Source organism: Molothrus aeneus, chromosome 13 (genome assembly GCF_037042795.1).
Source record: "Molothrus aeneus isolate 106 chromosome 13, BPBGC_Maene_1.0, whole genome shotgun sequence".
NCBI classification, from domain to species: domain Eukaryota; kingdom Metazoa; phylum Chordata; class Aves; order Passeriformes; family Icteridae; genus Molothrus; species Molothrus aeneus.
The window spans coordinates 20,352,540-20,369,559 of NC_089658.1; the positions used below are offsets into that span (position 1 = coordinate 20,352,540).

The 17,020-nt window shown below is 45.8% G+C and overlaps 1 protein-coding gene across 2 annotated transcripts in view; it reads right to left on the reverse strand.

The window, feature by feature from the left end:
* The window catches only part of MAP1A (microtubule associated protein 1A), a 50,635-nt gene that overhangs the window by 3,551 nt on the left and 30,064 nt on the right, over nt 1-17,020 (reverse strand). For both annotated transcript variants that reach the window (XM_066558872.1, XM_066558873.1), the window contains 4 exons: nt 11,498-11,580; nt 10,964-11,104; nt 1,662-10,425; nt 783-1,015 (listed from right to left, as the gene is read on the reverse strand). In XM_066558872.1, the coding sequence (XP_066414969.1) occupies nt 783-1,015; nt 1,662-10,425; nt 10,964-11,104; nt 11,498-11,580 (9,221 nt within the window). The remainder of the gene's footprint in view (nt 1-782; nt 1,016-1,661; nt 10,426-10,963; nt 11,105-11,497; nt 11,581-17,020) is intronic.

A 17,020-nucleotide genomic window follows, 5' to 3' on the forward strand; every position in this document is an offset into this window, starting at 1 on the left:
CTTTCAGATGTCGGGTTCTGAGGCAGAGCTTTATTGTATACAGTACCAGCACAATGGGGCTCTGAACTGGCTGGAAACTGGCAGCACTGACACCATAATGATGAGAATGGCTGCAGTGGAGGGGAGAGCTCTGGAGCTCCAGAAACAGCCTCAGAAAGATCCTTCAGTGTGAAAAGGAACAATACTGGCAGTGTCACTCTTAATGGACACTATGTGCCCATTGACCCAGTGTGCAACTCAGGGACCTTGAAATATGAGGCTGCTTCACCTGGAAGAACATTTATACCTTTCTGTACGTGTCTTCAGGAGTGCCCACCTGGGGTGTCCTGCAAGCCTGCCTAAACAAGAACTGTGTTACAGAACATTCTTGTTTAAATGCTCTATTAGTAAGTTGATGTCAGAAAAATCTTCAGCGAGCCAGGCTAGCAAGAGATGCCACTGGGTGTGGGACACTTATGAAAATTCAGTTTGTGTTGGTGTTTGATTTTGCTTGAGGATAGGTGCATCCTGCAGTAGGTAAGGATGAGTGTATGATCTCTCAATGCTTCCTCCCCTCAGGAGGATGTGGAAAAGAGGACATATCTGCTTCTATTCATACCATTTTGCAGGTGTCCTCCTCCTCATCAGTACAAGCAATTACTCTGCTGAGACTGCAAAACAGGATATGCCCAGTACCATTTGCTTCCTCTCAGTGTACTCCCTTGGGTATGTGATACCCATCTTCTTCTGAGCACTTGTGACATCAAAAGCATGACACAGCGCTTTGCATTTCCATGACCTACCTGCAGGTTCTCTCCCCACTGAGACTTCCCTTCCAGAAGTGCATCCAGCACTGCACGGCTTGGCTCTCCGTTGGCTGCATCATTCCCACTCACAACATAATAAGATGCTCGAACCCGCTTGAAGAACTCTGGATCTGTGTTCTTCCCACTGCAGTGGTTGGGGATGTAGGCCAGGTCCACATAGACAGGTGGACCCATAGGCACCGACAAACTGCTCTTAGGACTACTGGAAGCTTTGGAAAACAGGAAATAAGAGGCTATCAAAACCCTTCTGCAAGGGACAAACACTCAGATTAACACAGAAGGACCTGGATTCCAGAAAGACTTTTCCATTGCAGCAGTGAAGTTAAGACTTATCCATGCTCTCCTTCTCAGAGGTGACCTGGGTGCATTTCTGGGCCAGTGCTGTGACAGGTCTTGGGTGGGAAAGGGAGTTCTGCTATTTTTTGGGGGGGAAGGATTGGAAAGCTTTGGGAGCAGAAGCTTTTTTCCGGGGAAGGGAACCAAAAATCTCCATTATTAACTTTTGCAGAGTTGTCATCCCAATTAATATTTAGTCCTAATTTTTGTCAATAACCTACATTTGCTTAAACACACAGACACACTCCCTCCCCCATTCTGATGGGCTGTGTATGCTATCCTAGGGTATTATAGTAGTCTTTCTGGAAGGTCCATCCTGGCTTCCTGCCATCCCTGTGAATCGCTGCTGCTCCTAGGACTCTATTGCACTTTCATATCAGCCTTTTGTACATCTCAGCCTTATCACTGCTTATAACTTTTTATGCCTGACTGGGAAGATGTGTTCTCTGTGTTTAACCTAGTGCTTTTCTCTGTGTTGGACCTATAGAGATAATACATTTTTCAGGAAGGATTTCTTACCGGGATTTGTTTTGATGCCATTAACAAGGTTCTTGCCAGCGTTGCTGTGACTACTCCGGGATAACTCATCCTCTGGCATCAGCACACTACGTGGTTTGGGCTTTTCTCCTCCATCTCTTTCTTTTTTGGCAGTGACAGATTTTGGAGATTTGTCCGATGACTGTTTCACAGGAGTGGGTGATCGTTTCCCTTTCACATCTAATTTTCGGGCAGGTGAGGAAGATTTGGGTTTGCTCAAAGGCTTCCTCACACCTTTGTTCTTTTCTTTTATGTCTTTCTTGGAAATTTTATCAGTTCTGCTCATGCTTTGCTCATTTAACAACATATCAGGGTCTACCATGCAGACATCAGGGTGAGGAGGGTGGGGATGGGGATCTACCATTGGAACAGGCTGAGGATCATGGCTGGACCTAGAACTGGCATGATGAGCATTCCCCACAGCTTTGTCCACTGGGAGGAAATCAGCATCTTCATCTGAGTCCATGTTGGCATCTGCTGTGATGGATGGACATTCTTCAGTCTCAGGAGGGACATCGGAGTCTGACTGGGAGGTTCCAGAATCACTCACTGATGTTGGAGGGGTTTCCTCCACTGTGGCACTTTGCATGGGACTGCTCCCAGTGTGGGGTGGTCTCCCCTGCACTGAAGGGTGACCCTCCTCCTCTGAGAGGTCACTGTCTTCGGAGAGCTCATGGGGGCTTGGGTTGATGAATGAGGGAGAGAGCTCTCCCTTTCTCTGCTTGTATTCACATGAGGAAAATTTCTGTCCACAATCAGAACTGCTTCCTAAATGGGTCTCTGTGTCATGGGAAGCATCTCCACAGTCCTCTGCTTTTTCACCCCTCTGCACAGCTGGGAAAAATGGCTGGAAACTGTTTTCAGGGGACATCAGAGAGGAAGGACGGCTTTGCCTCTCTGTTTCCTCTTTGCCCGCGCATGGAGAAAAACTGCAGTCAGAATCAGAACATGTTTTTTCATCTTTTGCCTCTGCTGCATGGTGTGTGCTTTGGAAAGCTGGCAGACTAGTGCTCACCTCTGTTGGGCCATTAGCTGTGGTTTCATCTTTGTACTGATGATGAGAAAATGATGTCAACACATCAGGGAGAGATCTCAGTGGCAATGTCTGTTCTGCAAATGGTGCCTTCTGCTCTGGGCTGCTACCACAGTGCTCCTGCTCTTGCTCTGCAGAGAATGGTGAGGGCTCTGAGCCCTGGCACTCTTTTCTGCATGGCAAGGTGTGGTGACTCATGCCACATGGAAATGGAGACCCATGTTCTTCAGCAAAGACAAAGTCTTTGGTTTCAGCTGTATGTATTTTCACAGCATTATCTGGAACCAGTGGAGACACATCCCAAGCACTCCTGGTACCTGATTCCACTCCTGCACCTGTGGATGTGGAAAGCATATGGGAATAGAAACTTTCTGCTGTAGTCAGGATCACAGGAGTGGTGGCCTCAGATGAGGGTTCCTCTGACAGGCTGGAAGAGTCATCTTTCAGCTGCTGCTGGGTCACAGACTCTTTCTCCACACCTTTGGAGAACACCTTGTCTTCTTCATATGGACTCAGCGGTGAGAATTTAGGAAAAGATGAGTCAAGGCTGCTGATTTTCTCAGAAACCTCCAAGTACTCATCTTTGTTTCCCTGGGCTGACAGCAAAGCACAAGGAGACTCTAAAGAAAGAGAAATATCCCCTAAATGGCTTGCTGAGGTTTGCTTATGTCTGAATGTGCTGGCTGTTTCAAATCCAGAAGAGCTATCCATCCCTCTGCTCTCTACCCTTGGGCCCTGTTCATATACTTCTGTTTGTTTGCTGGAAGCAGATTTCAGGTATGTGGCTTGCTCTTGGCACTCAGAGGCCACTGCTGCACTTGGATAATCTGCTACCCAGAAATGGGATTCCTTTGTGGATTTTTCAGCAGCCTCTATCTTTTGTGAAGAATCATGGCACATTTCTGAAGTTTGCTCATCTCTGTCCATGTCTGGCACGTCACTGTAACCAGCAACATATGTCTCCACAACAGCAGCTGATGCAGTCGTCCTACTTTCATATTTCTCTTGCCAGCCTGGACTAGAGGGAGAAGAGGCAGCAGAGCTGGGTGAAAGAGGCTCCTGACATTTGCTCTGCAGGAAGAGGTCTGAGACAGGGAAGCTGCTGGTGGCTGAGATGCGTGTATAGACAGTGCCTGCAGCTTCAGCAGGGCTGTGCAGTTTAGATTCCTTTTCAGACTTCTCCTTAGCACCTTTTTCTAGCTCTGAGTCACTTGCACTTTCTTCCCCTCGACCTGCTTTCTCATAGTATGTATCTTTGGGATTTGGGATTTCAGATTTCAGGGACAAAGATACCTGCTCCTGGCTAGACAAAATTACATTCTCATCTGGACAACCAGCATCAATATAGGCAGATGATTTTCCTTGATAAAAGGTGTCAGCTGTGACGGTGGGAGAGGCAAATGCTGCGCTCGCAGATGATGGATGCAGTGCAGAGTCCAGTTCTCCTGGTAAAGCAGAAGACACAGTCAGTTTTTCCTGTCCTTCTGATGTCCTAGGCTTCCCTGTTTCAGATAAGGGCAAATATCTTTCATGGATGTCTCTATAGTCAAAGACTGAATCTGCTTTATCCTTAGGGGATGCTGGAGATGACAGCTCCTTCTCAGCAGAGGTATAAAGGCAGGACTCTTCTTCCTTTGCAGACACATGAAAATTTTGACCTTTTTGAGAGTTCAGTGCTGTCACTGGCACCTTGTCAGTGTAACCTGGGCTGTGTGCACCCATGGTTGTGAAGGGAGAGGGTCCCACTCCAGACACAATTATCTTCTCGTAGATGTCAGCATACTTGAAGCTTCTTTCATCAGGGTAGGGAGTTGGTTCTCTTTCTTCTGGTTCTTGTCTTGTGGAAGTGCCATCATCTCTCTGTGTGCAGACCCCTTCCTCATAGGAATAAGGCTCAGGGGAACTCCTGGAATAGGTCTCTGGAGGGTACACCTCTCGGATGGTAGCACCCACAGCCCCAGCACAGCTGACAGCATCACTACTTTTTTGACCTGGGCCTTGTGCTGGAGGGGAGTGTGCACACTGCCCTGACAGCTCAGCACTCCCTTTTGTGGACTCTGCAATACATTCTGCTGCTCTCGTAGATTGCAACAGAGTAGATGCTGCTGCTCTCTGCTCTTTTCTTCCTGTAGAGTCATACAGACCCTCAGTGGATTTGCAGTCATCCTCTTGCCTGCTGTCTGACTTGTATTTGCAATCTATTTCCTGATACAAATCACTGATGTCTAATTTCTTTTCAGATGCCTTTGATGGGACATCCTCCCATAAAGGTGGCTTGCACTGATCCAACTTGCAGGGCCTCTCTGCTCCTGGAGGTGCTTCTGTCTCCTTTCTCACTGCAGACAGGGGAGATGTCAGAACTTGGTCTAGTGACTTTGCATAGATATCTAGGACAGCTTTCTCCTCATTGTCGAAGCAGGAGCAATCTTGTTTAGAGGTCAACAGCGATTCTTGACTTTCTTTGTTTCCAGTTAAAGCTTTGGCCTGATTTTCCTCACCAGGGATATAGTGAGGAGATAGAGGAGAACCTTCCCTTTGTGCTCTTTCTGGGACAGTGATGTCAGCAGGAATCACATCCACTTTCTTTGTTTCTGACATAGGTTGGGCACCCTTCTGTGTGTCTTCTTTGTAATCAAATGACTCCATCTTTAAACATTCAGTTTCTGCTTGCAGTAGCATGGGTTTGTCTTCAGCATGGTGAAGCTCCTCATCCTCCTCATTGGGTAATTGCTCTCCTCTCCCACTGTCTCTCCCTTCCTCAAGATACCCAAAGGCAGAACCCCACACTTCCCTCTCTGCCTCTCTCCAGGTATGGCTGCCAGGCAAGGCAGGAGACAGGTTCTCCTCCTTTCCCAGTTTAGGAAGGGATTTTGTTTCAAACTCTGGTACCTCATCTAAGAATGTACACTCCCTCTCTTTGTCATATCTCTGCCGCCTTCCCTGAACAGGGACCTCTTCTACCTCTTCTGGAAACCACACTTTCTTCTCATAACTTAAATCTTTCATGCAAAACTTATCCATTTCTGGAGATTTTTTTTCTTGAGCTTCCTTCAACCTGCAAGATTTTATGTCTTCAGTAGAAATGTGTGAACATGTTTTATCTTTACTTGGGCTAGATTCTGTAAAATGTAAGCTCTTTGCATCTGGAGATACTTCCTGAGAGTCCAAGCCTGCATTTCTTCCCCTCAACAGGCTCTTTTCTGATGCAGAAAATAAACTGCTGTCATCTGGAGACATTTCTTCAGTTGAAGAATCTCTGGGTGATGTGCCTTTAACTGAAGTACTTTCTGGGCAAGGAGAAGATTTTGATGCTTCTTTCAGTTCTTTGGCAGAAATTTCCAGTGATTTTTCATATGTAGCTGGGCTCTGGTCGATTAAACATGTGGATTTCACAGCTTCTGAAGAGAATTTGTCAGTGCACTTGGACACAGTTTTTTCTTTTGCAGATACCTCTTTTGTGAAACTAAGAGCTTTGATATCTTCTGGAGAAATTCCTTTAATAAAAACATCTGAAGAGATTTTCCTGCTGGAACTCTCAGTGAGAGAAATGGATGTGGTCTCTTCTGGGGAAATATCTTCAATAGAAGCATGAGAAGATTTCTCTTCTTCTGAGGTGTCTCCTGTTAAATATAGCAGTTTTCCTTCTTCAGTAGTAATGGTCTTAGAAATATCTGAGGATTTTTCTTTACCAATCCATTCTTCTGTAAAAGCAGGTGATTTGATGCCATCTGGTGAAAATTGCAAAGATTTGTCATTTTTAGATTTGCTTTGGCTTGTGAACTGTGGAAGATCCACATTTCCTAGAGAAGTTCCTGTGGTTGCAAATGGCTCAAAGGACAAGTGTTTTGGAAATCCCATTAAACCTTCTGTCATGGTTTTAGTTCCTTGCTCTTTTTCTGGTTTTGTGCTTGGAGGCTGCTCGTCCTCCCCGATCACCACCGTGTCCTGCTTGTGGTAAGAGAGCCAGGGCAGCTCCTCCCTCCTCACTGGTTCCTCCTGCACCTCCTCCTCAGGAGACACTGGAACATCACTGCTCAAAACCCGTTCATGCTGCACAGGTCCAGGCACTTCTCTTTCATGTCTGGATTTAGCCACAGATGCCTCGTCTTCTCTGAGAGGTTCACCCTTGGCTCCCTTCACCACAACAGAACTTTGGCCTTCCAGTTTCTTGGCAGCAGCATCTGTTTGTTTTTCAAATAGATCTGAATCTACTGTTTCCAGCTTTTCCTCCACTGGAGACTGGTGGAAGGGTGTGTGCCCTGCACTGGTGGGGCCAGAGGGAGTGGGAGAGGCCATTTTGACTGTGCTGTCATCGGGACTTGTGCACCGTTCTTCAGCCTCTGCAGAGTCAGCCTGGGAAAAGGGTGCTTCCTCAGTGGATAAAGGCATCTCCTGTGTAGGAACACTGATTATCACATTATCAGGGCATCCTTGAGGAACAAACACAGGGGCATTGTAATGCCCTCTGAGTTTCTCAGGCATCTCGATATTTGGAGTCCCATCTTCTTCATCTTCTTCATCTTCTGCCTCCTCATGAAGGTCCTTTTTTTGAGTTTCCGCTTTCCTCTCTCCTTCTGCTAATGCATGGAAATCTTCAGGGGGTGGAGATTTAAAGCATTTGTCTTCCTCCAAGGATGATGTGGGAGAAATGGTGCCAGCAGAGGGAACGTAGTCAAGACCTTGGGTTGCTTCAGTCCGAGAAGAGGGCATACTGTTCCCTGTGTCCAGAAGTAAAGAGCTTTTCCCAGTCTCTTCTGTTTGTGGTGCTGTTATGGATGCAACAGATTGATCCTCTGCTACTGATGTTGCAAAAGATGAAAGCTTGTCACATTCAGTAATGGAGGTAGCAGAAGATATGTGTTCCTCCTCAGCTAGAGGTGCTGCCACAATGTTTGTAGGATATGCCAGGATTTCAGACTCCTGCCCAGCATAGCCCTTGGCTGAAAGGTCAGCAGGAGGCATGGCCTGTATTCCATGTACTGCTTCAAAAGAGCCTGGATGGTCAGGAACAGAAATGTTATAGGCATTGACATCATACTTCAAGTGTGGGATCCTCTCTTCCTGTTCATCATGTATTTCTTCATCAGAAATGGTCTGCTCTGTTTCTGAATAGCCAGGAATAGTTTCATCTTGGATATAAGAAACATGTTCTGCTGTTGCTCCTGGTGGGACTGGCAGGCTGCTCAGATATGACTCTTCCTTTGTTATGTCCTTTTCAAGTAACTTGGTTTTCTCGTCCATGAAACTAAATTCTTTTTCCTTCTCTGTAATAGTAAACAGTTTGTCCTCCTTATCATCCTGATTCAGCCTACAGAATTCTCTATTCTTCTCCACTTTCTCCTCTGCTTTCATGTGCTGTTCTTCCTTTTCTTCCAGTTCTGCCTTTTCTATCACATCTTCTCTCTTTTCCTTCTCATCCTCTTCCTGTACCTGTGTCCTCTCAATATACTTTTCGCAAGTTTCTGCTTCCCTCTGTTTTCTGTCCAAAGAGATTTTCTCCTCTTCCTCCTTTTCTTCCCCTCTGAACACTGGTGGCTGAGCACCCTTTGCCAAGAGGTCTGTATGTGATGGCAGGTGTTCTTTGTCAGGAAACACCTCAATGTCCTGGCCCTGCTCAGCTTTTCCCCCCCAGTATCTTATGTCATGGTTTTCATCTACTGTTTTTCTTTCATCCTCTATTTTTTCAGCAGGACCTCCCCTCAGCTCCCACTGATGGACTGCCATTTCCTCTGCTGATGATTCTTTTTCCATATCAGTAGTAGTTACTCCCTGGTCAGGGGTCTTTCTTTTTAAAATCAGATCCACTTCAAGGTTACTCTGACCAGTCAAATCAACAGAGTCTCTTATCTCTGCTTCAGGTGCTCCCATAATCTTATCACTACCCTCCGTATCAGATCGTTCTTGAGTCAACTGCAAGGCCCCTTTCTCCTCATGCTTCAGTTCCTCAAAGTCCTTTGTAAGATCTTCCGGTGAAGACAGGACTAACCTCTGTTCCACCATGGATGTCTCTCCTGGATCCACTTGTACAGGTGCCTTCTCCATTGGTAATGTCTTAAGGTCAGCAGGTACCTTTTCAGGTTCTTTTTCAGGTTTTACTTTTATCTTCTCAGTTTTGAGTCTGCCTGGAAGTTTTGCCTTGTACAGTGTTTTTCTTACTTCTGGGGTAAATGGTTTCAAGTCTGGTTTAGGAATTTTTTTGAGCTCTGTTTTGTTTTCTTTCTTTTTATCATCTTTCTTTGAATCTTTTTTCTCATCTTTCTTTCCATCATCTTTTTTTAAGTCCTTTTTCTCCTTCTTAATCTCTTTCTTTTCTTTGTCTTTCTTCTCCTCTAATTTGGATACTTTCTCTTTGAGATGCTTTTTTCCAACCTTGTCTTTTGCCAATTTTCTTTTCTCAGCTTTGAGAGCATCACTTGTTTCTGTCTTTATCTTTTCATGTTTAACAGGTTTCTCAGGAACTTTCTCTGTGTGTTCCTTAACCTTTTTTTCAATTTTAGCATCCTTTACAACTTCTGGTTTTACTTCCTTAATCCCCTCCTCAACTGCTTCTTCCTTCTTGGCTTGCTTTGTCACAGATGGCTTGGGGGAAGACTTAAGACTCTCTTTACTGTCAGTTCTTTGTTTAATTTTGGTCTGCTTCAGCACAGGTGGAGGTATTCCAGAGGTGATATCTTTCTGAGTAGCCACTGGGTACCTTAGAAAATCAAGGTGCTTGAGTTTCTCAAGACCTTCCAATATCTTATTTTGAGGAGCATTTCCAGGAAACAAAACCCTTACAATTTTCTCAGTTGGGCTGGCTGGTAGCCATACCACTAGGGCTGTGATAGATGTGAGATAGGGAACAGAAATTTCACCTTCTTTTCCACTTGCAAGAATGATGCCAGTCTTTGCTTTACTATTGCCAGCCCATTTCTGCATTAGAAACTGCATTTCTTTACTGTCCTTGACAGGGTTCAGTATATACATGTCCAGCTTACCCACTCCCATTTTGTGGAAGAGCGTGATGGGCTCGATGGTGCTGCTCACCACCCTGTAGAGAGGCTCTGATTTAATGCCCAGTCTGTTGAGATACTGCAGCGTCATGCACGCTTCTTCGATGCTCCTCTTTACTTTCATGGAGGCTTCAGGCATCTTCAGCTTTTCAGGAACATTAAAAAAAACCACCCCTAACTCAGGAGAAATTAGGTTTTTCATCCAGTCACTGTAGTTGGTAGACCCCTGGGATTGTTCCTCCTCTTGCTCAGCAACTTTCCTCTGCAGCAACCCGTTGATGCCAGGCAGGTTGTCTGCACCAATGTGGGTGAGCAGGATTGAGTCAATCCTATCCAGGTGCCTTACCAGTTTCCAGAAACATGATTTCCTTTCAGAGCCACCATCCACAAGGATGTTAAACCCATTGACAGCAAAGAGAGCAGAATCACCTCTTCCCCCAGGGAATATGTAGCAGCAGGGCTTAGAAAGCTTCAGAAAACCCCCTGAGGTGGGTGGCTCCAGGAGATCAAATGGAGATGGTACATCAACTGTCTCAGAGACATATTCTGCAAATTCAGACACCCCATCCATTTCTGGCAGAACTGGATCAGGATTCAGTTTCAGATTAATAATGTCCTGAAATCGAGGATGCCCAAGGTTGCTCCAGGCTCCTTCTCCCAGGCACGACACAGTAAGAGAGGCCTTGGTATCTGAATCAGAGTTGCTGAGAATCTGGGTGACCTAATGAGATAAACACAGACAAATAAAGGTCAAATATAGCTTTGAGACCTATACAGCACTTAAAAAAATAATGCAGCCAGTTAATGCAGAAATACTGAAGGTACCATGAGCACTTTACCAATGGGAAATATTGGGCATAGATGAAATAGCTTGAAAGCCCATGGAAAATCAATGCATAGAGCCATGCTCTCTTTTGATATTCTTAATGTTTTTGGAAACTGCCCACAGTTGTGTTAAGACCCACTTTAAGAAATTTTGAGCATTTGTCCCCTGCAGAGCCAGTCTGGAAGGTTATTTCAAGCTGAACACTTAAAGGAATCACCCATGCCTGCACCTTGGAAAACTTAAGACAGAGAGTTAAAGCAAGATTCCCAAGACAATAACATGAATTATTTTTAGTATGCAATTTTTTGCTGGATTGCAAACCCATCTGTCTGCAAATCTGCCTGAAGATTACCCTGAAGGAGGGCACAGGCAGCATTATTCTACCGTGCACTCTGAACAGGAGGGGATGTGCTGGATTACGGCTCACACTCACCTCCGGATCTGAAAGTATCTCAGCAAAATTCTGGTAAGTGAAGGTCCCCGTCTGCAGGACCAAGTCTCCTTCCTGGTCTGAGCTCTGACCACAGAGGATCAGTAGTTTGTGGGCTGATGAATCACACACAAGTGAGCGGACCTTTTCAGAGAGGAGATGAGACAGAGGGCTGCCATTAGAATTCACCTGTACTCCACACCAGCACCCAGAATCCCAATCCCACAACAGGCAATAACTCACGTTATTCATAAATAGCCAAACCCTACATTTTCTACATACAAGGAAGTTGTTTATTGAAGAGGGAAGACACTGCTACTGTCTGCCCAACACAGCTCCATGTCACACCAGAGTTACTGTGTATATCCTGATTACAGGCAAGACCAGAACACCTGGCCTTTTCACCACACCTTGCAGCAGACTGGCAGCAGGTTTGCACTCTCCAGAAGGTACAAAGTGTGATAATCATGACCTCCATGTCAAGCAAGGGCAGGAGAGCTGATGTGGAGAGACCTTGATGGCACATCTGGTCCTTACCTCGGACACGACACTGTCCACATTAGGATTTACCAGGATCACCGTGTCCAGGGTGTTACTCCGGTGATGGAGAGTTCTTTGGCCTGAAGAAAGAAAAAGGATTAGACAGGATGAGAGAAGCTGATAAGACAGCATCCAGCTAATGATATTTTAGCCTCAAAAGTTCCACTTCAGCATGGGTTTGATTGCAAGGCTTCAGTTTGCATTCAAGACCCAGTTTGATACCCAAGTCTCATAAAACAGAACAAACTCTTTTCAACAACAAGGAAAGAAATCCTTCTTCTGGATCAGCATGCTCAGCTCCAGCATATTCTGAAGTCCAGAGAACCAGGCACCTTGAGCTGCCTGCCCGTGCCAGATGGCTGTGTCTGTAAACACGGCGCACACAAATGATCCCCTTCCAGACAGAAGTGCCTTGCCTCATCACAGCTACCACAGAGAGGTGTCTCTAGTGCTGTCCAAACCCTAGCCAGTACAGGGCTCTGGGAGCCAGTCAGTGGGTGCCAACTCAGCTCTCACTGGAGTCGTGCAGCACTGGTAACAAGTCTCCACTCATTGTAACAGTTTTTTTCTTTAAGGAAGCATTTTTCTTTAATTCAAATGTGCACTCCTAAACTGCTGCTATGGGAAGTACCTAGACAACAAGAATTCTCATTCTTCTGTCAGAGGCACAAATAGGAAACAAGACAGGACTCTGCTCTCTCTATATATTTAGAGAAAAACAAAAAAAAAAGAAAACCCAAAGAGCAAACAAGATCCTGGGAGTGCAAAAAAAGCAATTTGCTCACCTCGGCATGGGCATTGTACAGATATTTGGCAAAATGCTACCCTAATTCCAGGGCCCTATTAAATTATTAGACAGTAGGGTAATGAGTGTCTGCCACACTGACAGCCAGGACCAGAGCCACTGCTGTATGCCCACATCAGACAGCTCTGGGATGCAGGACAGCATACAGCACCTTCCTGCAGCACTTTCCTGGTCACTGCAGGCAGCACGGAACCTTTTTTGATTACAGTCTTTGCTAATACCTACCTCTGGACATTTCATCCACTCAAAAAGCCAGACACTTAGAACTTAACTGTTGGAATATGTAATTTATGGGGTTTAAGACTTTCATAGGTTTTAATCCCTCATATAGACTGGAGGTCCATAGATCTTCACTGAAAATGAACAATTATTTTTATTTTGCATCTTTCAGACAACTGATGCTTTCTGACAATGTTCTTTCCACCCTCCACAACCTCCCATTGCCTCTTTCTAGGCAGATATCAGTTCTTCTAAAATAGCTCTATCAATCTGGTGGAAGGATGGAAAGGATTGGAAGATGGAAGGTCAATATTCAGCATAGCTTTAAATCAAACTCACTTTACTGGAATGTTTTACTAGCAATTAATCAGACAGGTAAGCCCAGAAGGTAGTTTTCAGTCCAAAGAGAGCTAAGCTCTCAGCAGAGTTATTTGTACTCAGCATCTCTAGCTGCTTTCTGAACTTGTCTTTCAGTTTGGCTAAAAATTGCCCCTCCAGACTAAAACCAAACCATCACTGTGCAAAATGCATTGAGTTCAGTGGCATTTCTGGCACTTGATGTGGAATGGCTGGAGACACTGGGAAGCAAGTTCCTGTGCCCAGAAGGGACATTGCAAGTGAGCCATGGGGAGCAGCATGGGAGGATGGGAGGAGGCACAGGTGAGGAGGGCCCAGGAAGTTGGGCCTGGGGCATTCTGTGCAGCCAGAAGAAACAAAACCCCAGTAATCCTTGAGGCAATGATAATTGTGAAGGCATTGCTGATGTCCCAGAAGAGCTGACAAGGAGCACCCTGGATCCTCATGGATCCATAGTGCAGCATCCACACAGCTCCCCCATGCCAGGATCTCCAGTCCTGCTGCTTGGGGCATCCAGAAGAGAAGTGGTCTGCCCCCATTAGTCAACATTACTACTGGGATAAAGTGACACAGCCTCTGCCACCTTGGTGCCTGCACACCCCAGACATAATTTTAGCAGTGGTTACCCACATCACTTGGGGAACACTGTGTGGTGCACAGCACCAACACCAGCAGCCTCGTCCTTGTGCCACACGCCAGGGAGGGCTCTTGGGTGTGATCACCGTGGCCACCTGTGGCCATCTTTCCAGGCCCGTGGCCATCTGCGGGGGGAAGGCCAGCCTGTGGGTTGCTGGCTGGCTGGGCAGCACTGGTGACAGGGCCAGCTGCAGAAGCAAGGGGCCCATTTGCAGCGCTAACAGGCATGAAAACACTGCTTCTCAGTGCCATCCCATGGTCCAAACCCAGGCAGCTGAGCTGTCCCCGCTGAGGCTGTGAACAAAGCCTGGCTGTTAGCATTCTGCTGGCAGCCCCTCACCCCCACGGGGAATGGCCCCTGCACATGGGGAAGAAAGAGAAGGCTCAAGCTGCAGGGCCAGCAGTTGCTGGCACATGGGGAAGGACTGAGTCTTGTGAAGAGCTGTGAGGATGATTAAGGGACTAAATTGTTTTCCTACAAGGTGAGGCTGAGTGTGTGTGTGTTGGGGGCGGGGGGGAATATTTTCAATATGAATAAATAAATACCTGATGGGAGGGAATGAAGAAGAGGAAGATAGGCACTCTCAGTAGTGCTCAGTGACAAGATGTGAGGCACAAATTAAAACACAGGCAATTTCATCTAAACACAAGAAAACACTGTTTTTACTATGAGAATGGTAAAATACTGAAATAGGTTGTACAAAGAGGTTGTGGAACATCCATCTCCAGAGATACTAAAAACACAACTGGATACAGGCCTGGGAAATCTGCTTTTGCTTACCCTTCTTGAACAAATGTGATTGGACTAAACAATCCCAAGAAGTCCCTTCCAGCCTACCGTTAACCAATTCTGTGACACTGTGAAGCACTGCAGCCCTCCATAACTTTGCTCCTGGCATTCTGCGGGGTAGATTCCCTCTGTTCAGTTGCAGCAGTTGATTCTCAGGACGATACAGGAGCAGAGCTGTGCAGATAGGCCATTTCCAGAAACATGGACTCCCTGCATACCAACGGACGCATGCACACCAATACCCCAAACTCTTTTTTAACTAAATTCAGAGGCAAAGCAGAGCAGCACATGAATTCCAGGCTGAACTGCAAACTGTGAGTAAGGCAGCAACACAGTGCCCTAAGGCGGCCCATGCCCCAGCCCTTGTTCACCCCAAGTTGGGGCAGTGGCAGCCCATGCCCGGCTAAGGGCTCTGTGAATCCAAGTGCTTATCAGGCTGAGAAGCTCTTTGCTGGCCACTTTCTCTATACAGCCTGTGGCAGCAGCTGCACAGACAGAGGATTTAAACACACAGCACATCATTCCTCTCACTAACAAAAACCATATGCACCAGGAACGTGTAGCGGTATGAGTGACATTGCAGACATGGTGGCTTGAAGTATGCTGTTCAGGTCACTTCCTGGCATTTGTCCTTATTAGAGCTCCATCACAGTGAAATGTGTGCATTGCAAATGAGAAAATCCCTCCATTCCACTGACCAGTTCAAGAATATCCTTCTCAGGCTCCTGAAGACTGCTGTCTTCAATTTACCTGGAACAAATATCTGGACACAGCTCATCTCCAGGTGCATTCTGAACGCAGATCCCTGACCCTGTGCAGCCCTCTCCAGCTATACTGAGAAGCTGCTACAGTAAATAAATATCCTCTCTTCAGTAGCATTGCACTTCTCATTTTGTATGAACCCTCACTCTGTGTGTTCAGGCACATTCTGATTTCTGCAATGATCCTTGTGCACATGCACTTCCAGGAAATATTTCCATCCATCATGCCCCCACCAAGGCAGAAAGCCCCTGGTCTTTACCACTTGTTTCTTTGGAGGAGTGTTTCTTTAGTCCCTAGGAGCTGCTGTCATCTATCCCTATGGCCAGTAGGATGAGAAAGAACAGAAGTATACAAGAAGGAGCACAGAAGATTCACAGGGTGTCATTATTGTATTTTCTGTATTATTCCCCACCCTATTTTTTTATGCATCATAATATAACCTAAGATTAGCTTTGCACCAAATAAAGATCTTCAATTAGGGTACACAGTGAAATCCAAATTTCTCCCTGCCATGAAACTATTAAGCCCCTTTAGGGAGTCTAGAAGGTTTAATTTCTCTAGTATGCTTGACTTTGTTTTTTTTGACAATGAATTTAATGAACACCATGACTGTGCAATTTAGTTGCTGAAGTTCCTCACAGACTTTTCTACATCTCAGTAACTGTGTCATCTATAAATTTAGCCACCTCCGTGTCTCTTCATCACTGCTGTACTGATCAACTTTGTATTTAGTAGTGGAAATCATTAAGCCCTTGTACTTTACCTCTGAATGCCGCACAAAGATGTATTTGTTTGCTAACTTGATGTCTGTCTTTTAAGTAGTTTTGACTCATGGCATTACTTACCTTTTACCCACACAAAGTGCTTGCTGCATAAGATATGGAAACATTAAAACATATGGAAAGATTTAATACACAAACGCACCTCATTCACAGCCACAGTAGGGTTTCAGAAAAGAGGGCATTTGCCTTCCCCACACAGATTACATTACTTACCATTGTGCAGAAATATCAGCACCCTCACCCCAGAGGCCTGCAGAAGACACATACAGCTCCTTCCTACAGGGCAGCCACCCATGGGTGCCTCCTCCTGACCATGGAGGCACTACACAAAACATCCCAGAGGTGGTGAACAGCAGCTCATCTGGGCTAATCTGGATGGATTTCCATTACTAATGCTGAGAAGGGAAGAAAAGTCAGAATTCTTTTTTTTTTTTAGAGACTATGTATAGCTCACATACTAGAAGAGCTGAGGGTACTCTTATTGCTGTTCACAGCAATAAGAAGGGCAGCAGAGGAGAAGCTGCTGATCTCCCTTCTCTGGTGACCAGCACTAGTACATGAGGAAATAGAATGAAGTTGCATCAAGAGAGTTCAGATTGGACATTAGAAAATGTTCTTCACCAAGAGGGTGGGCAGCTGTGGGAACAGGTTCCCTGGGGAACAGCACCAAGCCCATCAGAGTTCAAGGGGTATTTGAATGATGCTCTTAGTCATATGGTTTAATTTTAGCTAGACCTGTGAGGAGCAGGGAGTTGGACTTGATGATCCCTATGGGTCCCTTCAAAATAACATATTCTGACTATGTGGTCTCTTGAGTGTAGAATTTCTTTGGTTATGGCAGAGGATAGCAAATGAAGAGCAAAGCCACACTGACTCTGGAGTGGATATGAACTAACCATTCAGGGCTGCACCTGCAAAGAGGCAGAGGGAGAGAACAGAGGAGCAGATGCTACGGGTTTAGTGCTCAGCAGTCAGGCAGAGAGGGCTCTTCTGTGGAGGTCAGGCTAGGCTGGAATAAAGGACAGTGCACTGGGGTAAGTGTGACAAACAGGATGCTTGAGAGAGAGAGATGATCCTACAAACAGACAGATGGCTGTAGAGGCAGAAAAGGAGGTCATGCTGACAGCACAGATCCTTGTGTTCTGCTGCTTTAAATGGAAACACCTAAA